General features: G+C 37.5%; 3 protein-coding genes and 1 pseudogene across 3 annotated transcripts; 3 read left to right on the plus strand and 1 right to left on the minus strand.

Annotated features, from left to right (window-relative positions):
- Positions 1-32: 32 nt before the first annotated feature.
- LOC130989995 (acyl-CoA--sterol O-acyltransferase 1-like) lies at positions 33-2255 on the plus strand (annotated as a pseudogene).
- A 2660-nt stretch (positions 2256-4915) lies between these two features.
- Positions 4916-7982, plus strand: LOC130989998 (acyl-CoA--sterol O-acyltransferase 1-like). Its single transcript, XM_057914180.1, has 2 exons — positions 4916-5837; positions 7237-7982. Exons 1-2 carry the CDS (start codon positions 5214-5216, stop codon positions 7723-7725), a joined length of 1113 nt encoding a protein of 370 aa, XP_057770163.1. The 5' UTR covers positions 4916-5213; the 3' UTR covers positions 7726-7982.
- Positions 7983-8037: 55 nt separating this feature from the next.
- Positions 8038-21427, minus strand: LOC130989997 (DNA polymerase delta catalytic subunit). The gene is made up of 30 exons (XM_057914179.1): positions 21187-21427; positions 20642-20752; positions 19960-20066; positions 19672-19831; positions 19240-19435; positions 19006-19141; positions 18768-18905; positions 18144-18221; positions 17898-17989; positions 17606-17672; positions 17379-17450; positions 16280-16366; positions 15682-15801; positions 15491-15595; positions 14730-14837; positions 14516-14611; positions 14327-14392; positions 12989-13045; positions 12788-12875; positions 12587-12666; positions 11826-11939; positions 11175-11289; positions 10870-11042; positions 10647-10718; positions 10306-10380; positions 10142-10231; positions 9902-10062; positions 8975-9048; positions 8767-8854; positions 8038-8532 (listed from the first exon to the last, which is right to left on the minus strand). Exons 1-30 carry the CDS (start codon positions 21425-21427, stop codon positions 8445-8447), a joined length of 3255 nt encoding a protein of 1084 aa, XP_057770162.1. The 3' UTR covers positions 8038-8444.
- A 104-nt stretch (positions 21428-21531) lies between these two features.
- Positions 21532-24185, plus strand: LOC130989999 (uncharacterized protein At1g10890). The gene is made up of 4 exons (XM_057914181.1): positions 21532-21788; positions 22391-22615; positions 23064-23283; positions 23758-24185. Exons 1-4 carry the CDS (start codon positions 21667-21669, stop codon positions 24004-24006), a joined length of 816 nt encoding a protein of 271 aa, XP_057770164.1. The 5' UTR covers positions 21532-21666; the 3' UTR covers positions 24007-24185.
- Positions 24186-24346: the final 161 nt, after the last annotated feature.

Here is a 24346-nt window from a genome sequence, read left to right on the forward strand (position 1 = left end):
ATATATAAAAGTTCTTGGTTCCAGTATACAAATCCCAACATAAATTAAGTCAGCACTCCTAAGTAAAACTACAATTTGTTATTAATACAAAATTTATAACATGTAGAAAAGAATGGGCGGCAAGATGCATGGAAAGTGATGTATCTAAACTCAATAAATCCTGTCTTAAATCATGCAAGCCCCACCTAATTATACCTCGGCGATATCGTCAAGCATTACTATTTCCTCACTCTTTCACCAAACCAATTCACATGTTCACACCAAAGAGATGCTGAAACATTATGCAGAAGGAGAAGGAGAGATGACAAACTTGATCAAAGTTTGGTCTCTCGTCTTGGCCTCTCTCTGCTACTGCTTCTTCCTATCCAAAGCTGTGCCGAGCGGCTTCTCGAGGCTCCTCTCCCTAATCCCGGTCCTAATCCTCAACCTAATCCACCCTCTGAGCTTCCACACCATCCACCTCCGTGGCTTCTCCGCCTTCTTCCTCGTTTGGCTCACCAACTTCAAGCTCCTCTTGCTCGCTTTCGGGGCAGGCCCGTTGTCCGATCCTTCCATTTCGCTACCGAAATTCGCTGCCTTCGCTTGTCTCCCCGTTAGAGCGGCCCACGAAATCACGGATCCATCCAAACGTGGCCTTAAGTCGTTTTGGAATTATGCGGCGAAAGCTCTGGTTATGTGCTTGGTTTCTGAGATGTATGGTTACACCGATGTGGTTCATCCAAAGGTGACGTGGGTTTTGTATTGCCCCACATTTATTGCGGGCTGGAGATAATCCTCGCCGTTTTGGGGGGCGTGGCTAAGGCCGTGATTGGGATCGAACTGGAGCCGCAGTTCAACGAGCCCTATCTGTCGGCGTCGCTACAGGTACAAAAAAAATTCTTAGAGCATCCACATCGATCAGCTCATAGGGCTGACTCGATGAGCCAATCCTATACAGACCTTGGCTTATAAGTGGTTCCGAAGCATGGATGACTTACCAACTGACTCAACGGATGCGGATGCTCTTATATTTCGATTTTAAGATTTTTAGGAAACGGTTTTCTATACTTGATATGAGCTTTTGCACGAAATTTCTCACAAAAAAAAAAAATTATAATTTGGCGATTTTATAAGAATAAAAGATACTCTTCTTCTCCCAAATTTTCTTTTTGGGCGTACTATTTACAATATTCTAACCTAAAAAGAAAATAATTTACTTTATATATTCACTCTATCCCTTTCCCTATTTACTTTATCTACATTTTTTTTAATTTGTGTGCACCATTTTTTTGAGATGTTATTATTGGGATGCAGGGTAAGCCCTTCTATATGACAAGTGGGGCAAGGGCCTAGGGCCCCCAAAGGGTGAGGGGCCCTAAATTTTAAAAATAGATTTATATTAATCACAAAAAAAACATTAATTTTATTGTATTGTTCTCGCCTCCTATATTTTGCTCTCTCATCTCACACTTTACTCTCTTTCTTGTTTCATTCTTTTTTTTGTTTCTAAGTGGCTACAGCTTGAGAAATGCCAAGTAACCTATAAATTTTATACATTGAGAGTACTAGAGAAAAACTTGATCTTGAAACAACAAAATTTTTCAGGTTTCATTTTTATGGGCCTCTTTTTTATGGTTTTGCCTGGGGCCCTCGAAATCTGAGGACCGGCCCTGTTGGGACGGAGGGAGTATTATTTTTGTTTGCTTAATTATTTTGGGAACAGGATTTCTGGGGCAGGAGATGGAACATGATGGTGTCGAAGATCTTGAGGCCCAGTGTGTACGAGCACGTGTTAAAATTCTCGGCGCGCATCACCGGCCGGAGATGGGCCGCCTTACCTGCTGTGATCGCTACGTTCTTTGTGTCGGGGTTGATGCACGAGCTCATTTTCTACTACATGGGCTGCTGGCGGCCCAGCGGCGCGCTCACGGCGTTGTTGATGGTTCACGGCGTGTGCATGGCGGCGGAGGTGGCTGTCAAGAAAGTGATCAAGGGGCGGTGGCGGCTGCCGTGGTTGCTAAGGTGGCTTTTGACGTCGGGATTCCTGATGGCTACGGCGACTTGGTTGTTTATTCCGGAGCTTTTGAGGTGCAATGTGATTGCCAACGCATCAGATGAATATGCAGCGCTGTGGGCATTCGTTAAGGATGTTACTACTTATTATGCTTTGCCTATCCCTAATTAATCATATCATTGTTTAGGGAAGATTGCATTTTTCGCATTTTTAAACTCATCTATCATCATTTTTAACATCTAATTAAGTAGAATTGTAGTATGTCTAGACAAGGTAATTCATGATATTATATGATTAAGAATCGTGTTAAGTGTTAGTGAGTGGAATATATATGAGTTTCACAATATTTGTGAGTGTAATAGTAAAAAATGTTCATGGAGTACATTGCCAAAAAATATATTAGGCATATTTTTTGTGGACGAGCCAAAATGACAAAATAATCATATTTTTGGTCGACGTAGAGAGCATGAGAATAACATTTGTACAACAAGATAATGTGTATGTACGTAATTACTAAAATGTAGTACATGTTTGGATAAAAATGTTTTCACAAAGAAATGGAGTATAAAATTTTAAATGATACTCCGTCCCACTGAAAGTGGCTTGTATTCCATTTTGAGTCGTTCCACTATGAGTGGCCTCTTTTCATAAATGAAAAAAATTAACCCTTAAAGAAGTGTAAGTCCCACCACTTTTAACCAAATTACGTATTTTCCTTAGTTCTCGTGCCGAAAAGTTTTGAGCCACCTATAGTGAGATGGAGGGAATACAAATTTAGGAATGCTCCTTTGTGTATTAAGATTATCCATTGATTTAAAATCGAAGTCATTTTTTGTTAATTACATAAAAACTTACAATACACTATATTAATAATTTCATAGTAAGTTAATGGTTAGTTGTCAATATCGGTCAAGTTTCATGTAGATATGGAGTTAAAATTATAATAGGGATCTTATTGTTAATTAAGTTTATTAATGGTGTCATCTTCTTTCTAATTAATTATATCTTTATGTTAAATATGTGACTCATTTAACAATGGATATAAATATGAATATAAGATCTTAATTGTATTGAAAGGTGGGCTGAATTTTTATTACGCAGTAAAAAATACTCCCTCCGTCCCTGAAATAAGTTCCTCTTTTTCCATTTTGGGACGTCCCCCAAATAAGTTCCTCTTTCTTTCTTTCTATTTTTGGACACCTACCCCACCACTAATAATACTTTATTTATTCTTATTTTTCACTTTTTCACCACTCCCAATACTAATTATAACACTTTTTCACCTTTTCACCACTCCCAATACTAATTATAACATATTTTTCTCCACTATCAATACACTTTACCATTTTCCTTAAAACCCGTGCCGTCCCCAAAGAGGAACTTATTTTGGGGACGGAGGGAGTACTTATCATATTGCAAAAGCTGGTATATTGTAGTGAATGTGGTCATCCATTGTTGACTTTTCCTAGTAATACAAAGTCGGTGGTCTTTTTTTCGACACGAGATTTAAAGAGATTTAAATTGTAATGTGAAAGTGTGTAGGGCCATATTATTTGTAGTGTAAAATTATTACTAAAAAAAATGCACCATTTTTATTGGGACGACTCAAAAAAGAATATGTACCGCTTTTATTGGGACGGAGGGAGTAACTTATTTTTGGCAAGCTCCGATCCAGATAGCGCTCCACAAATTTTTGCCAATTTTACATTGAACAAAATAGGACAAGAACAATGGGACGTATAAAATACATCTCTTCATTCGTAAAAAATTTATCACAATTTTATTTTTGATTCTTTTATTAAAAAAATCACTTCTATTTAAAGTATTAAGACACACGTAAATTTCACTCACATCTAAGATCCTCACTTCATTAAGAGCATCTAGGGATGGCAATCGGGTACGACGGGTACGAATAGTGACTATCCATACCCATACCCACGAACTAAATGGATAGTGGTTGCTAACCACGAAACTATCCATGGATATCAAATGGTATCCAAACCCGCTATCCGCGGATACCCGCTACCCGTCGGGTATCCGCGAACCCGCTATCCAACGGATATCCGTCACCCGCTATCCGCCGGACACCCGCTATCCGCCGGATACCCACTATCCCGCTGGATACCCACGAAATAGAATTTAAATATAAATTTACAACAAATTTAATAGAAAAAAAAATCAACACAAATAGCATAGTTCAAATCCACAAAGAACAATGTTTAAATTCAAATTCACAAAGTACAATGTTCAAATTCATCAACTAAAATATAAAATCCAACAAAGAACAATGTTTATAATTGTTCGACAGTAGAAATAGTAGCCCATAATTTCAAAATATATATTCAAAGCCCATATTTTATAGAATTTTTTGTGGATATTTGACGGGTAATTGATGGATAATTGACGGGTAATTGGAGGGTATTTTTCGCGGGTAAACGGGTTTCGCGGGTATGGATAGTAAGTATCCAAACCCATACCCACGAACTAAATGGATAGTGAATTGCACCCACAAAACTATCTGTGGATATCAAATGGTATCCAAACCCACCCTAATGGGTTCGGGTTTTCGCGGATATCCGCTACCCGCGGATAGATTGCCATCCCTAAGAGCATCCAAATTCGTTGAGTCGATTGAAGGCTCATCCACGAATGAATCGATTATGAGTCAATGCAGGGGCATTGATCGATTCATCTATATAAAAAGTTAGTGAGTTGATTATGAGTCAATGCCTTGCATTAGTTGAGTCCGACTCATCCATATAAAACGTGGCGCATGCATTGCACGCACACACACATGCACAAAGTAACGAATGAGCATGGCTTATCCATATGAGTCGAGCTCGAATCGCCCGCCACGTGCATTGGCCAACTCATCCATAAATCGACTCGAGCCTCCGAATGAGTCGATCGATGTAGGTGCTCTAATAATTCCACTCATATTTTATTGAAATACGTGTTATTTGTAATGGGAGTAAATTTTTTTGCTGACAGAGAGAGTATAAATGAATATAATTATAGCATAATATCATATCAATTTCAGATTTGGCAAGCCTCGTATGGGCCACTCCTGCAATTAAAATATGTTGGAAAGCAGCTGAAAGTTGAATCTCCAGTCAACCAAAACACTCTTAAATCTGCCTCGGCGGCTCCATCATCACTCAATAGATCTTCACTTCACACTTGAACTTGGCAGTAGAGACAGAGAGAGAAGACGCTAGCTATGATGCTGCCATTGATCATCGAAATCGTGAAACATCACGCAGAAGGAGAGATCACAAACTTCATCAAAGTATGGTCTCTCGTCTTCGCCTCTCTCTCCTACTGCTTCTTCTTATCGAAGGTCGTCCCCGGCGGCGTCTCTAGATTCCTCGCCATAATCCCCGTCTTAATCCTCAACCTAATCCTTCCTCTAAGTCTCCACACCATGCATCTCGGCGGCTCCTCCGCCTTCTTCCTTGTTTGGCTCGCCAATTTCAAGCTCATCATGTTGGCCTTCGGGAAAGGCCCCTTATCGGATCCATCCATTTCCCTACCGAAATTCGCCGCCTTCGCTTGCCTCCCAATCAAATCTCACCAAATCACGGATCCGGGTAAGGACCCTGCCAAACGCGGCCTTAAGTCGTTCTGGAATTATCTGGCGAAAGCTCTGCTTATATGCTTGTTTGTGAAGATGTATGATTACACCGATCTGGTTCATCCCAAGCTGACTTGGGTTTTGTATTCCCTCCACATTTATTGCGGGCTGGAAATAATCCTCGCCACTTTTGGGGGATTGGCTAAGGCCTTGATTGGGATCGAACTGGAGCCGCAGTTCGACGAGCCCTATTTGTCCGCGTCCCTGCAGGTACCAAAAATTCCTACTCAATGCTCTTTCCGTTTCGCGAAACATTAGTCATAGTATTTCGTTTTAGGTGGTTACGAATTTGTTAGACTATATTTATTATCATGCTTTTTAATAATTGAATGCCAAATGGCATTATCTTATTTGTTTGAAAAAGTTTGTTGAAGGGTTGGTTGCAAACGCAGACACAACCGGTTAGGGCCTCAATTGATATTTTATATTTTTTGTTGTTTAAAGTTTTTGTCCTTTATGAGGACCGGTAGGGATGTAAACGAGTCGAGCCGAATACTAGCAGGCTCGAGCTCGACTCGTTTAAATATTTTGGTGTTTGAGTTCGATTCGAGCTTTTATCTCGATGATCGAGCTCGGCTCGTCACCCACTTACCAAGCTCCAGCTTGGTTCGAGTTTGGCTCGGGTGATGCTCGATAATGTAAAATTCGAGCTCGAGCTCGACTCGTTAGATGTTCGTATATATGATGTTCAAGCTCGAATTTGTTATAAATATAAGAAAAAAAAATTACTAAATATGTTATTTGAGCTCTTGTTCGACTCGTTTAAGGTTCGTGTATTAACTCGATTGAAGTCTCGACTGAAGGTTCATGAACAGGCTCGCGAACATGTTCGCAAACAATCGAATCTGAACATGTTCGCGAGCTTAACGAGACGAGCACTGTCAGGCTCGAGCTCGGCTCGATAAAAATCTCGAGCTCGAAATCAAGTTCGAGCTCGGCTCGTTTAATATCAAATCGAGCTCCGAATGAACTTTTTTTGAGCTGAATCTAGAATAACTTGCGAGTAGCTCTGTTCATTTACAGCCCTAAGGACCGGTGCTTTTGGTTGTGAATAAATATGACAAAAGTTTTTTCCTTTATTCTACTTTGAGGCACTCTCTTGTACAACCGGTTGCACCGTGCAACTGGTTTCTAAATGACACTACTTCAACATACAAATGACACTTGAAGATTTTCAAGTATCATTTGTATGTTGAAGTAGTATCATTCGAAAATGTTCAAGTGTCATTTCCCGAATAAAGTAGTGTTATTCTGGCAAACCAGTTGTACGGTGCAATCAATTGCACAAGAGTATTTGTGTTCTAATTTTCACTTTTTTATTTATCATATTTAATACACTAAATACCGAGTAATTTTTTTAAAAAAATTTGTGTCCAAAATAAACGACTGATATTTGGTGGGACGGATGAAGTACATAACAAATATCCGTACATTAACTCATTATTTACCTAACACATAATTATCTATGTGTTTCTTAATATTCGTATCCAAGGCTTGTGGACTATTGAATTAAAACAGACGGAGTATTATTTTCTCAATTTCTGTTTTGAATTTGTTGTATTATTCCATTTGATATAGGCAATATTTCTCACAAAAGAATTGAGTGCAGGAATTCTGGGGCAGAAGATGGAATATTATGGTTTCCAAAATCTTGAGGCCCACTGTGTACGAGCCGGTGCTAAAATGCGCTTCGCGCATCACGGGGCGAAGGTGGGCCCCCTTGCCGGCGATGGTGGGATCGTTTATGGTGTCGGGGTTGATGCACGAGCTCATTTTCTATTACTTGGGGCGGCGGCTGCCCACGGGCGAGCTCACCGCTTTTTTCATGCTCCACGGCGTGTGCTTGGCGGCGGAGGTGGCGGCTAAGAAGCTCATCGGGGGCAGGTGGCGGCCGCCGAGGCTTATAACGGGGCCTCTAACTATTGGGTTTGTAATGGCGACGGCGTTTTGGTTGTTTTTTCCCGAGTTTTTGAGGTGTGATGCGGTTCATAAGGCTCTTGCTGAGTATGCTGCGGTGGAAGCATTCGTTAAAGATGTTACCTATGCTTTCGCTTCCAAATCTGCCCATAATAATACTCCCTCTGTCCCACTCCAATAGACTCATTTTCTTTTTTGGGTAAAAAAATGTACTTAATTGGTGTGGATCACACCACTTTACTACCACTTTTCTACTAAAAAGTAAGTTTTCTTAATCTCCGTGCCCAAAAAAAATGTGCCTATTGAAGTGGGACGGAATGAGTAATACCTTTGTTTAGGGATTATGTAATTTTCCACATTTTTAAACTAAATTGCCATCATTTTTATTTTTATTTCACTCATTTTGAGTTTAATGAAATTGTTGTTGACCCACAAAAAGTTAAGAATCTCTAACCACGTGGTTTGAGATCGGTGGATGTTTGCAAGAGTTAAGTTGAATATCAATCATGCCTATCATTCAAACCAAACATTTCCTCATAGTTTAAAATCATCTTTATGTACAAAAATGGTTAAAGCAAGCAAGGGCGTCACTACATATCCTAGCTGTTCTCGACGCAGAGCCAAAAAATGGAGATGAGCAAAGTTGGTCACACCAAAAATCTGCCAATGCTCAGCACCGAAACCTCATTGTATACTTTAGCTTAATCTCATCGATCAACCTATTTCCACCGACAAAGATGCCTACGCACCAAAGCATACAAATGAAATTTCACCAGCTTTCCAACCAGTCAAGACTAACCTGGTGCAGAATATGCAAATAACTTCATAGCCACGATTGAATCCACCCCAGAATTTTGATGGTCATTTAGCATCTTCACAATGTAGAATCTTCTACGATGATCAGAATGTCCACCTGTCTAATTGTCGCTTGGCTTCTGCCATGTCCTTCTGAGCCTTCTTTCTCCGGTAAAATATTGGGCAATCTCGACTGATCAAATATGCACTTATTAGAAACCAAAGAACCAATATTGCAGGATTTGATGAATACAGAACAATTGAAAATCTGTAAGTAACGTGTCTCCAACACAACCATCAGAACAGGAATTCCAGTATTATTTATGAATTGACGGGATAACATTTCAAACAAGTTCATTAAAATTTATATAGAATAACATCCAACCAATCAGGTGACAAGGACATAAGAGCAGGTCTCGTATCTAACCTAGTACAGAGCACATCCTGATGAAGAGAGCCTTGGCATTCCTGGCATTGTGTCCAGAGTTTTCCAAAAAGTTCCTCTAAGTCGGCCACTGAAAAAAAAACATATATAGAATGTGTTTTCATTATGTAGTCTTGAGTTGTAAGAGAATTTCTGCATGGCCACTATATGAGAGGAAGACATAAATTGTACAAAACAATGCTTTGCATACCATTAGCCACAGACTTGCAATAAAGTTCAGCTTCTCTTCCTTTGCAGTGCGGGCATAGAGTTTGATCAGAATTACTGCATCATTTTTGAAATTGGTTAATAATAATCTGGTGATATGATACAATAGTTAGTAATGTAACATTATCCTTGCTATTTTCTCTAAATTTTTCATTTCTTTTTTCGTTAAAGAAGAGCCTTTGGGAGATAGTTTGGTGTTGAGGATGTCTATTTAAGCAGTAAGATTGACAGAAAATAGATTGTACCAAGTTGATTTAACATGCCTATGACATGTAACTTAATAGCAAGATGAAAGACCGTTATTATTTGTACACTCCTTTCCCAGTATACATCACTAAAAATTACAAGTTACCAAAAGAACAAGAACCCGAAACAACTTCAACTCCTTAGGTTACAACTTAAAAGTGAAATTACAATTTGCCAATGAACGTGGCACAACCCCAACCTATTCACTTAGTATGACTGCTATTTTTTTTAGTTCAATAACGAACCTCCAATGTGCTTATAATGCCTCTGTTGGGCAAAATAACTTGAACTCCAGGAAAGACTCCCGTATATAAGTGCCATAAATGTTTATGATTCTGTGAGACATTATTCTGTGTCTGCAAATTACCAACTCTTGTTTGTAAAAGGCCAATGATCAAATTTGTTTTTCTGGGTTTCCTGTTTTAAAGAAACTTACCAAATTTGTTACTGTTACATCTTTAAAATATGAAGTTGCGATAGCCAAAATTTTTGATGTCTCAAACATTAAACAGCTTAGTTGTCATTTCTTGCTTTTGAATAATAACTAAAGCTAAGGCATATCTATCCCAGGCATCTAAATACTATCTAGCAAGCTTATCTAAGCAAACCAACGTCGATATGATCTAGAAAAGTAATAGAGAAGAAAGTAACATATGAGTAGTACCTAATTAAAGCCTTGCACCCAATGCAAGTTAGTTGCTTTTTAGCAAATTTCATAATGCCGCTGTTGGAAGGGGTAGAAATGGAAATAGATCGTGTATGACTTCCGTGAAGAAGCTCGCTACTAGCATTCTTCAATATGGGTTCAAAGATCCTCAGTAATGGCTGCATAAGAAAATTGTTAAATGTTAACAGGATTCATAGGTATCAGCAGCCTGAAAAAACAATAAATTGATTTACAAACCTTGCTAATTTGATTTTCAAGGTAGTAATGTGGGTCTATCGGAATGTTGTTTTCTAAAACATAGATGGGATCCTCCGACTTTTCATAAGCCTGTTCAAATATCATGTCAGGTTTTCTTATTAAGTTTTATGAGGTTACTAGACAAATACCAACAATAAGCTTACCTTAGCACCTTTGGCTGCTTTGATAATGACATAAGGAACTCGATCCCCAACATTTGGAGCAGTAGCAGCATCTCTCTATTTGTGATAATGTAAACAAAACAGATATATTTTTAAGAATTCTTATGGAAATGACAAAAAATCTTGTCAATAACAATCTAATGAAAATAAGGGTTAACTGTTTATAAATACACAAACTATAACCAAATTCCAATTTTTAACCAACACTATTTTCTTGGTCCAAAAGTACATGAACATTTTATTTTCTTGGTCCAAAAGAACAAATTTGGCTTTTATTGGTAACTGTATAGCGAAAGGACATTAAACTGATGAAATGTTATCACCTTGCGCATCCGTTCTGCAAGTTCAACATGCGCTGCTTTAACTTCATAGTCATCCCCTGTTTTTGTCAGACCCTATTGAAAAGGAAATCGTAGTGGAAGCAGAATCATTGTCAAAATGGAAAAATCAAACAGGCCTCCAACATTTTTTTTTAATTTAACAGGTCTGCAACATTAAGCACTGATAAAAAGCCCAAAACATCTCCAGGTAAAATTAATTTCTTACCTTGGTGATAACTAAAAGGGATAAATCCATACGATTCATAAGAAGATCTGAGATAGTGTTCTTGACAAACTGAACTGCACCAGGAATATCTCTGTCTATCAATATTTTATTGAGGCATTCACTCACTAGGTTCTTGACTAGCAAACAATTGTCCCTTCGTACAGTTTCAATCCCTGTGAACAGGAAAAAGGAGTCAGTTAAAAAGATAATATCGTAAGATGGGAATAGCAATGACAGAAAATAATCAAACCCAGGGAAACAACAAATATTCAGATAAAGTAAAATTAGCAGGCAGCACGTCTCACCTTTTGTATCCATCTTGTCGAATTTATTTGGGTTTGTCCAATAAAGGCCAGCATATCTCTTCTTACTAATCAATAAATATGGGTAGTAAACCTTCTCAAATTCTAGCTTTATGGGCTGCAAACAAATAAAGGACACCATGATAATAACAAGGAAAGTAATGAGGCAAGAGAAAAAGGAAGAAATATAGAAACAATAACAAGAACATAGCGTTCACAAAAGTTGCACCTAATAAATCAATCAAGTAAAAACATTGATAAGTTTAGAAACAATTTTCAGATGCGAGAAACTAAAAAAACCAGCGAACTGGACACAGATAGATGCAATACAAGCTGCTTGACCTGATCTGCTCATCAGTGCAAGGTGCATTACTACAGAGCCTTAAACAGTAAAGTTTGATCAGACCAAGTCCCGATCCAGAAAGTTGTTTGAGGCATTGAACATTACAGGACTGCATATCTATTAATTTATAAGCAGAGAAACTATGGAAGTTCAATGGAAAGAATCACAAAACAAAACTTAATATCACTGAGAATTAGAACATTGAGAACACCTGACAGAAGTAAAGCACACGATTCAGAGTATTTTTTACACGTGCTAAGACAAGGTGACGAATGAAAACCTGACAAAGCAGCAAAATAAGAGTAACGTACCTTAATGAAAGTGCCACTAATATAATCAGCAGCTTCCCTGCCCAAGTCCATAGCTGCTTCAACTGAGGGCACACCAAATTGCACCATAACTGAATCAGTATCTCCATATATGACCTGTGACATTAAGATTTCATTATTTATCAAAAACTGACCATGACATAGAAAGAGAACTATAGATTACGAGTACATGATGTAGAATTAAGGAACAGAGTATGATGTCCAAAGTCAACTAGTGACGTAAATGACCAAGAAGCCCATGTCCTCTTCAATTAGACAATTACTGAAGACATTAGTAATTCATCTACATAACATTTTTTGTGCAGAAACTGAAGATATATTTATAAAAATGAAGACAAGAGGGAGATAATATGTGGTTCCTTTGGGAGTATATGCATCAAACAGTAAAAGGGTTCACCTACAACATAAATTAGCCTCTTCTGTATCATGTCTACGCCCCATACAAGTTAGAAGTTGGTATTTGCCATAGAACATTTTAATATCCTCTCACTCAGCTCCCAGCATAACTAAACAGCAGAAGAAATTAGCAACAAGCTAATCAGCTCCCCGATTTATAAGTCAAGTAAGATACATTCCCATAATGAGATTTCCAAGTTTAGATGTAATTGTACAACTACATATTCACTGTACCAACTCTAGTGTAGAAAATTTTAATCTATTTAATAAGCCAAAACCAGATCAACCAAAATTCTGTTTATCATGCTAACGAAGAAAGCTAATCGCCAGAAGGATCATGAATATACCTCAGCATTATGCTCGTAGCCCCCAAGCACAGTGAACTTTTCTTCCACAAGTTTCTTTGTGTGTTCAATCATTTGTCGACCTTAAAGATTATAAAAAACCATGAGAACAAATGACATTTCAAGAAATGTATCAACTGTAATGTTTTAGAGAACAAAGTCCAAGTCTTGCATTTATGCATTCAGTGCTTCAGAATTTATTACCATAGCTGGTAACACTGGAGGATATCTCTAAACAAGGTAGTTGACCAATTGTTGCTCCAGTAAAACCATACACAGAATTCGCACTTATCTGGAAAGAAATGAATGGCTAATCACTTCAACTCCAAAAACCTCTAGGCATGTGCAGTAGCATAGTAATATGTAAAACATAACACATGAAAGGGATCAAATTGAAACAGTTACCTTTAAAGCCAGTTGCCGACCATCTAGCACAGCTTTCACGAGAGGATCCTTAGCTTCCTAAAAAAAAACAAATCATACAGTTTGTTCATCATCAGAAGAATTCCGCTTCCATCAACTTTTTATCAAGATTTCGTAAATCATAAAGTATTAGGGCATGACGTGATTACACTCAAAGTACATTTATAAATATAAAGAGTTATTTGCCAGAAATTAACACAGCTTTTACCTGAATTTGCACTTTTACACTACTTTCAAAATATTGCAATTACAACACCACTTTTTAGTTTTTTAACATCCTCACTTTTATCAGCAATATATTACAGCATTTCGTTGGTAAACGGCATCATTTTAGTGGTAAATATTGGACAAGCTTTGATAAAAAAAATATATATAAAAAAATTTGGGGAAGTTGTAATTGGAGAAGGCAGTTTGTAATTGCAACACTTTCAAAATCGTGTCGAAACTGCCAATTAGGGTAAACATTATGTTATTTCCCAAAATTAACCCATATATAAACTAAGTAGACCATAAACCTGCAGAAGTTTCCATTCCCAGCATAGTAATTCAGATGATCAATACAATGATCTAACTGAGGTATCTTCCAGAGAAAAAGAGAGAGATTCTTTATTATGAACAATAATTACATTTCAAGAGATAATTTACTGACCTCTAACAGAGGGACAAATAGTCAATTTTGGAGAACTTATTGACAACCTCTTTCAGACATTAATCTATCTGATTCTAGCAAAACCGCCCATCAGAGACATCGTTAACTATTGGTCCTAAAGGCGTTCTCTCAAAATCCCTAGATTGGATACAAGTTTCAGACTTTTTTTCTCATTTGTAGTTAGCTACTCATTGATGCCTCTGGACAAGTTTACCAGAAAATAAATTTGCTATAGTTGTTTTCAGAAACATAAATTACCACACCCATTTAGGGTCCAGGAAGCAGGGTAACTGTCACAAAAATAGTCCTTTTTTTTAGTTGGCCCCAAAATAGTCCATTACTTTCATGAACCTTTGTTAATTACACTTTAATTAGCATCTCTTATCTTTATATCTATCAAGATGACCCATTTATAAATTGTAGGCTTGCAACAATTAGATGGGGAAAAAACAATGAATTATACAACCCAAGCAAAGTCCCTAAAAAACTTGAGGAGAAATTTCCATTATGAAATTATATTTATCTGGAAGAGCTATACGTGTTGCATAGCTAAATATGAATATATTTATAACTCAATATGACTAGAAAAATGCAACTGTAGTGAATCTAAATTGACACTTGAAAGAAGAAAATGCACAAGACAGCCAAAAATTCATAAATTACTTAAGTACCTTCAAATCTGCCTTGGCCCTTTTACGAGCAGTCAAAAGTTCTTCAAGAATTTCTGGTAGGATTCCCTGAAGTAAAACTTGTTAATTGAGGGAGAGGTGAAGATGAAATTTGCACATTACCAAAACTCCAATTTGTTTTACATCATGCTGATGATAAATAAGGAAAGTGTACACGTGCATAAATTACACCTTCTGTAAATTTGATTTGACAAATGTTTCACCAGATGGTGTTTTATTGATGCACTCTGATGGAAGATTAAGTTTCTTGGCCTCTTCTGGAGTTACCTATTAAAAGTCATTAGGACATCATAAACATACTGGATTAGCACCTTGAGATTGATCTGATTTCATTCATCAATCATCAACAATGCAGACTCAAAATTGAGGATAAGAGCGCTTTTACCAGAGTACAGTAACACAAGTTGTATGCCATCATAATTGACGGATACAAAGATGCAAAATCAAGTGTTGCAATAGGCTTCTCGTAGAATCCTGCTCTGGCTTCCAGAACCTGCACACAAAATCCTTTTCTTGTAAGAAAATATTTTATTTCCTCTGCATATTGCACAAAGCCCTTTACATAAAAAAGTAAAAAATAAATAATGAATCGATACATAGAAGAAAAAACAAAAGCTACTGGTTTTATATATAGCCAGAAAACATGTGCAGAAGCACATAAAGGTATCAAATTCCATCCATCAACTACATCTCCTATTTTTATATGATAACACTATAAAATGCAAAGAAAGCTGAACTACACTCCATCCCATGTTTAAATCTTTAATTCCATTAAAGAGTGAGATGGAGGAAGAGGGATAGTGAGAGTGTATGCGTAAGAGCACACATCACTCCTGACAAGTGACAACACATAATCATGAACTTTCTCGGAAGATACCAAAAGCTGCAGCCAACTCTGGAATGACCCAAAATATTCAAAGCCAAAAAAAAAAAAACCCGATGATAACATTCCTTTGCATGATCAAAATACTTAAAAGTAGCATTGACAATATGTATAAGTTCCTGGAATACATTATAAGTCCAGTGTCAAAGTTCACTAGTTTAAAGTTTACATCAACATGTTGGTCACAGAAGAACAACTTGTTGCATGCAAATCCTAGTGAATTGATAAACTGCATGTATATAGATGATAAAAACTGCACTTACAGTTGCACCCTCATATGTTCCCTGTTCAGATCCAGATCCAGCCTGTTTCACATTTGGAATAACCATATTCTTTTGTTTTGCTTTCCGTAGAAGCTGAGAAAGCACCTGAAATTAAAGCTTAAAATTAGATCTGCAGTTCACAATCCACCAACTATCAGTCAAAGATGAAAGCTGCAGATTTGTCACAATACCTTAATGCTCTGCCCTCTGGAAAGTAGAAACGAGATGGGAACACCTGTAACTCGAGCCATCTCGACATAGTTATATATGAACATCAACTTATCCAAAAGACGTTGTGGAAGGTAAGCATCCTACAAAAAAATGATCCTTTGAGCAATAGTACAGGTAATGAAACTCATAATTGATTGATATGAGGAACCTTTCGAGATCCAATAGTCGATTAAACGCTAAAGCACAGTTAGCGGACTCAAAAACATAAAAGATGCTTTTGCCAGAAGATTCAGTAATTCTATAGGAAAGAGGAAAGAAGAAGTGAGAATTTCTGCAGGATGGGCCCCATTGTTGAAAATATAAGATTAAATCTTAAGATGATATCCACTCTCCTAGCTGTTTTTTTAGATGAAATGGTCATTTAAGATGGTATCGAAACCAGCTAGATGAAAGATCCAGTATTCAAATCTCACCACCACACATTTATCAAAAAATTCCCCATGCATGACTTTGATAAAAGTAAGCATAAATCCACAAAAGACAAAGAAAAGCCTGAGAATCCATTATATGATATCACATAAAGAACTTACCTGAATATAACTGAGCCTAGAAATATACCTTTAAACAATACACGGCAAGGCGCCTCCTCGTTTCTGAATTTCCATTCTGAAGGTCAGATATAATTGAGTGATGAACATCTTCTTTCTGCACGTGTATCATAAGAAAAGATCAAAGGATAAAAACCTCGACTACATCGAATAAGTCAGAAAAAGAACAACAAAGATACAAGGCAACCTTAAAATGTGAATGTGACTGAAATTCCAATGTAAAAACAAGCAATTATTTTTGCAGAAATGGAGAATTAAAGACTTCAGTAAATAATTTTTTGAATTATTATTCATTAATTCAAGTACAACATAAAATCAAGAAAGTTATGCACCTAATGGTACATCAATTTTGGATACTCTAGAATGACTGCAGGCTCATGCGACAGAACCAAGACAGATCACATATCTTTGTTCAACTTTGCAACTTATCTGTTTTTGTTTTTGGTTACTCCAGAATAAGAATCTAAAGAAGCAATTTTCTAAAAGTAAAAGCACAAAGTGCCCCTTGAAGATATAGCTTTCTCTTTTTATAAGAATCTAAGGAAGAAATTTTGTTTTTGGTCATTATTGCCTTGATAATTGTCTAGTTAACTATATGGATCCTGTCAGATGGTAAAATGTTGCACATGCTTCTAAACTATTTGGACAGTTTTACACCTCAATGACAAAAGGAAAGGAGAAACCACTAATATAATTCTTGACAGCAGGGAACCAAAGGTAATTTGTGAAACTGATGTCTAAGGTTAAGCCAAAATAATTGCAGAGAGTCCAAGTAATTCAAGTCCAGATGAAAATCCATCCCCATGTCAAGTCCTGTGAAAGCCGCAGAAGCCCAATTATAATCTACTCAATAACTGATCATGTTAGTTTCGCAGAAGCCCCAAAATAATCATACAATATTTCTATTAAATCCTATCACAGACGAGCAAAATTTCATACTGCTGTTGAGAAAATCAAATACCAAAAGAATAACACAAATAATAATAAAAACTATCTGAAATACTTGAATGTATGGGAATATAAAATGTTACTAAGGACATGGTGAAGTTAGAACATTTTATAAGTGAAAAGGTAACAAATAAATTGAAGATTATCTAAAATAAAATCACCTGCTCATTAAGAAAGTGTGCAGATACAGAATTTAGCGAATAAGAGCTTAACTTGTAATCTCTTTGCATGACCTGCGTAGAAAAGAATCAGATCATGGAAGGTTACATAAAAATGTCCATGGGTGTGATAGTAAGACTTCAACAAAATGATTAGTCATTCTAAAATAAATTGAATATCATATGACAAAACTTCATGTGCCAAGAGAAAAAGTTAAAAGACAAAAAACCTGTAACAGATCAAATTGAACTCTCCCCTCAATTGTAACTTCTTTACTTTCCCTGGTCCCATACTGTCTGCACCCCAAGAAGCTTTGATAAGTTAGATAACTTAGTATTAAGTTACAAACTAATATGGCTGTTTTTTTTTATTCAAAACATTCTCTTAAAGATCAGATTCCTATCATGCTAGTCCTCATCTAAAGATTGCAAGGTAACAAAAGATGGAACATGTTCCTACTACAGAATAAACTAAGAGGTCTATGTAAGTATAACGGGAGCAAGGAGAAACTAGTTCATGACCTTGATGAAAAGGTTGTATCTTTGATACGGACTCTGCTGTTCCGGATACGTCCAAGTATTGGAAATTCAGCTATCCCCAACACTTCAGCTCTCTGTCCAGATATATAACAAATAAGGCAGTAAATATACATTTCTTTAACAAAATTAATTCCTTTTCAGTCTTGACCTGAATCAGCAAGTCAAAGATATTCCCTATTCATTGGAATGAATTACTATCAACTGGCAAAACAATGAAAATTCTCCTACCTGAATGAGGTATGGCATATCAAATTTGCATATGTTATAACCAATTATAATATCTGGGTCCACTTCACGAAGGAAGTCCTGCAATTAGAAGACAAAACTAAACTTAAAATCCCTATGGACATCTTCAATAAAATTCCAGTGAATATAAGGAAAAAAAAAACCAGTTACAAAGATCTCCCATCTTAACTACTCGTCTTGAGATCTTCTTTTCTCTTTTATTTTCTAAATGTTTGCAACAGATGAGGATCTCATATCCTAGTCTCAGCTTACTGGAATATAACAAATGGTGTTTGCATGGTGGTTGGTGGTGATATATTGGCATGGGGGGTAATTAAATGATGATTAGGTTTTTTTGGTATGTTTGTGAGTGTGTATGTTTCCTTGGTCCTCTGGAAGTATAGAAATCAAAAATAGACCAGCTCCAATGTATCATCAAGCAGAAGAGTCATCAAACATGTGAAATCAAAAGCAAAATGAAAGTTTTCATGCTATCCAAGAAGTCAGTGCCAGTGCTTTCTGAACAGTTCTGATAATTTAAGTATAATGCAAATAATAATAATAATATTAAAAAGAAGGGTACTCTCTGTCAATACTACTGTTGTCAGATTTATCAAAAAACATTACCCTCCAAGCTAAAAGAAGCTCTTTTTCTGTGTCAAATGACATAACATCAACTCCAACAATAGGTGAGCAAGACTTAAGGGTCATCACATTGCGAACAAATGGCTGGTCTTCTCCTTGCAAGGTTACTAGATTGGCTACCTAGAAATAACCAAAGAAAAGAAAAGGCAAGCATCAGAGAAGGGATTGGAGAAAAGCAGCATACTCTGGTTGTGTATATAAATACAGAGTCATCATAAACCTGAATAACAGGATCATGAGTGGGCTCAGGAAAGTGCCCTTTCCTTCCAGCGCACTCAATATCAAAACTTAGTATGCGAAATGGAGCCATCTTTGAGAATTCCCCTTCAGGAGTATGACTGATCAAGTCCGAAAAACTAACAGCATTTGTTAAGGGAAAAAACATTTGAACAAGATTAAGCCTGTTGAGCAAGATTACACATGACAATTTTCACTATTCCTTGTTTGAGGATACAGGCAATCAAACTCTAGTTGACAATAGGAGAAGTTTTTTCCTGCCTTCTTATATTTTCCATGAGGAACTTCTATCCAATTTCCCCCAACTATATTGCAGTCAATCATGAATCGGAGAGCAAAAAGCACATTACTCTCGTATGTCATGAAACTCTTCATTCCCAACCCATCAATTTGTACTCCTCTATCAAGGATACCTGCCAAATTACCACTGTAGATGATAAAAAATCTTGAAAATCAAATATTGTTATCATGTAAAATATCAGAAATATGATATCAGCAATGTCAATATCATCTACTTCTTAAATACATATCTTCCCACTTAACTATCATTCATGCATTACATGCCCTTTCACAGTATTTGACTACAATGTCGTAATATGTCACAGGCTTATCAAATTATACTTGCAAAGCATAAAAAGTTCAGTCATACCACGGCAGCTAGCGACCATTGTTGGCAGTGCCACTACAATTTTAAGAAATGGGTGAGCATTCTGCTGTTGATAGTACATGATGCTTCGCCTCTGTACAAGTTCAATGCGACGAACAAACTTTGGAACCTTACTATTTCGGTTTGCTTCTCTCATCCTACCCTATAGCAACCAATAAATCTATGTGTGATGACCAAAAGCAAAAACGATGTATGCAATAGGTTAGATGAAACAGCAGTTCCATGTGACTCATGGCAGACACAAGCATAAAGAAACTTATAAAAGACTACCTCAAGGACTTGATGGAAACGGGAGATATCATCAGGACCCATTCCTGGTGGGCAGCTGATATAAAAGTATGGTTCGAATCCATGTACATTACAGCACACACTATGCCCTGGTCAGGAAGGAATACTCAGTAATAAGTTAAAATATGATACTAAAGATTCTTTTCAAAAATCTATAACCATACATAAAATTTTCTATTTCTCAATCAAATTTCTAAGAAATCAACAGGTCATAATCATTGGGAAAGAGCTATACAAAGTTGCGAATGCCGTAGGTATGTATTTCTATGTAAAACACAAATTCTATGATGACTAAGAGAAAGCATTGACTTTGATCTTTTCACAGCTAAATTAGTAAACAACATTAATACCAAGTCTAAGGTCTTAGATTCTTTGGCTTTGATCAAGAATCAAAGTACAAAACTGATCAGTGCAATGTTACCTCCCTTTTTCTAATGCAATATTTGAAACAGCAACTATGATTTCATGCTTTGAACCTCCAAAAAAGTCTTTAACATATGTACCAAGTCATAAGCATTGTGTGTGTGTGTGTGTGTTTGTGTGTGTCTGTGTCCAATCATACATATCCTAATGATCTGCCATGATTTCACTCAATTCGGAAATTCCAGATTCTTGAAAATATTAGATACGTGGGAGTCCAGGAAACATAGGTAAAAGAGGTTACCTTCTTTGGTTACCCCAAAAATCCTTATAATTGCAGCCGGGCCAGTAGAACTTGGCAACAGTTCCCTGTTGCTATCTCCAATAATATAATCGATCTCCAATTGTTGAAAAACTACAAATTAGAAAATCGACGGGGTGGGGGGAGGATTATTAGTGGCAAAATCCAAACTCAATTACAGAAAGAAAAGAATAAATAATCCATAATCCCCCCCCAAGAAAAAATCTGTAGTTATAGATCCATTGATCAGGTACCGTGATATAACAACCATAACATAACAAAGCTACTGGTTCCCACTATTCACTACAATTTTCAGTAACAATGAATAACTAACAAATTTGGGCAGAAGAAAAAAAATGCAAACTTATTCTGTAACGCAATCCTGAGACCTAAACGAACCATGATATCCAAATTTATAGCCTTTAATGAAGCACGATGGACAAGAAGCCAATCGAAAAAACGAAACTGAGGTCAAGTGCAGCATCTGGGGAATGTAGTACAACAGGAGCACCGGAACGAAGTCTTCGAGTATGAATTTGAGCAATTACCGATGTTTTGAGACTGAGACTGGTAGGCGTGGGAAAGCAGCGGACGCTTCCACTTGACGAGACGGTCGGCGAGCGCACGGCGCTGCGAGTCCTCCTCCTCGTACTGTAGTAGGGTTTCCTCGAGGAATACGTCCTCGTCCAACTCCTCATCCTCCACTATTGCCCGGTGCTTCAGTTGAGGAGATGGAGTTGCTGATGGCGGCGGCGGCCCCCGCTTCCTAGTGTTGCCGGTGGCGCTCATGGTGGTGGCGGAAGAGGAGGTTTTTGGGAGGGAAACGTGTATCTAAATTCCCGCCAACAATTGTGCAATTTATACACCTAGTCATCCCGGGGTGCGTGAGCGTCACGCGATATCTTTTATGAGATGTCGTCACAACAGCTCGAAGTTGCTACTTGACTTTAGGTCTCTGCGTCTCCTTCGCCAACACATACTGCAAAGCTTTAGAAAAATAAATTGGGGGATAAATTTGAAAATTACGCATGCCGCGGAGTATATCGAGGTCGCCGTCGTATTCGCGGCGGCGATACTCCCGGTCTCGCTCGCCGGCGGTCACTCACCGCCACTCCACTCGCCGGGACCGTGCGCGTTCCCCTTACAGCAGGTCGCTTTACCATTCCTCTCCTCCTCCAATTGTTGCTACTGCTTTACTCTTTTTTCCTACTGTTATTTGTTTCGAATTTTACTCTGTTATCGTATTGTATATAGCTGGCTACCATTTGAATCCTTTTTGATTGTGTAGAGTACTGTCACCATCTCTTGATCTGACCTATCACCATTTCCTGGACCGAATTGCATAAATTCGGTCGTAATTTCATCTGTTTTGGTTATAGTGATTATGAAAGATAAACTGTTAGGTATTCAACAGTTTGGAGATGGATTTGTTTGGGGTGAACATGGTTAGGATAGGAAAGTTGTATCTCCTTTTATGTGATGATGTTCTGTCTCTAAATTGGGAGAGCTGTAATTTTGGGGAAACTGAATATTTTAGTGCATCAGGTTGTAATGTGCTTACAAATATGGATGATAGCATCCCTGCTCCAAGCTCAATTTAGCAACTCCGAATTATTTAGGATGTGGAAAAGATAATAGGAACAAAATTGATTTTCAAATTTCATTGGCCTGCACTAGTTTTCAAATTGGTTTGTATGCTCAAGTAGACAATGTAAGTAGGCTTCTATGATTACTATGTGTATGGTATGGCAGGCGAAGAAGTCATTCTGGCACACCGCGACGACGAAGAAGTCGTTCTCCAGCTTCGAGGCATCGCAAGAGTCGATCCCCGACGCCAAGACGTCATAGGAGACGTAGAAGCCAAAGTTCTTCTTTGTCTCCTTCACCTAAATCTCGTAGTCCCAGTTCAACGTTGACTGAGCGCAAGCTTGCTACTGAAAAATTGGAAAAGGAAGAAGAACAAGAAGAAAGGAAAAGGTAATTAACAAGTTATCTCCTGCGCCTTTTGGTAGGAAAAATAATTGCTCACATTTTTTCTTGTTTTGTTGATGAAATGCATAGCAATATACATATATATATACATATATATTTGGATTCTTTCTGTTGCTCTAGAGGGTTAAAATGGTTTCATGTGAATGTTCTTGAGATTCACTTTACAATAATCCATGAAGATAAAATTCAGTTTAGGGGCCGATCTATATTATTTTTGTTGTTAAGTGACTCAGAGTTCACAAAAGTTCTTATTTGCTCGGCAATACTTTCCTTTACTGGTTTCTAAATGTTTACCACTCTATTTTAAAAGAGAAAATAATCATAATCACTTAAACCTACCAGAACCTTGCATATTTTTCACTGTGCCACCAAAACCTACTTTGCTGCTTAAGAGCTTCCACTTTGTAACTTGATCGATTAAGTGCTCTTCTAGATTGCAGCAGGAGGAAGAGCTCAAACAATTAGAGGAAGAGACTGCAAGGAGGTTGGAGGAGGAAATCCGGAATAGAGTCGAGGAGAAATTGGGTTCCGAAGAAGTCAGGTTAGAAATTGAAAGACAAATAGAAGAAGCCCGGAAGAAACTGTTTGATGATGTTGAAGCTCAACTTCAAAGAGAAAAGGAAGCTGCCCTTGCTGAAGCAAGGGCAAAAGAAGTAAGTCCTTGAGATGCCAATCCTTCGCTTTCATACAAACCGCATTGCTCTCCTTTGAAGTGATTTAACTGGTACTTTTTGAATTTGTGACGCCGTCTTATCAACCCATTCTTCTTCTTTTTTTTTTTTTTGAGGGAAATCAACCCATTCTTCTTGGTATCCTTAGTTTCATGTCATTTCTTTAATTGTCTAAAGTTAACAAATTAGCTAGAAGAAACAGAGGACAACCTTATTTTTTTTCACTGTCTACCTCTCTTTCAATCTAGAACGTTTAAGTAGAAAATGTGTTGGTTATGTCCCATTTCAATCAGACTATATTCAGATACTTTTATTATCTCTCCTTTCTGGTGTTACCTGTGATTTATAAGGCATCCAAAATGTTGCTACCTCTGATCTTCCTGCAATCTGATATGTGAATTTGGGCTTCTCCCATGTTCTGCATACTAATCTAAATCTTGATGGTCATGCCAATAGGAACAAGCTCGCAGGGAGAGAGAAGAGCTCGATAAGATGCTCGAAGAGAATCAACGGAGGGTAGAAGAATCTCAGAGGAGAGAAGCTTTGGAACAGCAGAGGAAAGAGGAGGAAAGACTACGAGAGTTGGAATTGATCCAAAGACAAAAAGAAGAGGCTGCTCGAAGGAGAAGACTCGAAGAGGAGGAAGAGCGTGCAAACCAGATGTTACTTGGTAAGAACAAGTCTCGGCAGAAGATTGGTTTGTAGCCTATTGTTGGATTATTAAGTATGGCCAACTTTAGAAGAGCTGTCTACTACTCAATACTTGCAGATTTTCATTTGAAATATGATTGCAACTTTAATGTTGACCAGTGAACAGGGTTCAACCCATTCAACAAGACACCTACAAAGTGTTTGGTTTGAGTGATAAGATATGATTTATAAAAGGGTTAAGGTGCAGATAGACCCCTTAAGTGGAGGCCCTTATAGCGTTTTGCTCCCCTTACTCACTGTGTGTGCAACTAAACCCCTAAAGTTCAAAAAATCGCACAAATTGGCCCCTCTGACCTGACGCCGTTAGTCAACGTTAGTAACTTTTTTTTATTTT

The sequence above is a fragment of the Salvia miltiorrhiza genome, chromosome 6, assembly GCF_028751815.1.
Source record: "Salvia miltiorrhiza cultivar Shanhuang (shh) chromosome 6, IMPLAD_Smil_shh, whole genome shotgun sequence".
Lineage (NCBI taxonomy): Eukaryota > Viridiplantae > Streptophyta > Magnoliopsida > Lamiales > Lamiaceae > Salvia > Salvia miltiorrhiza.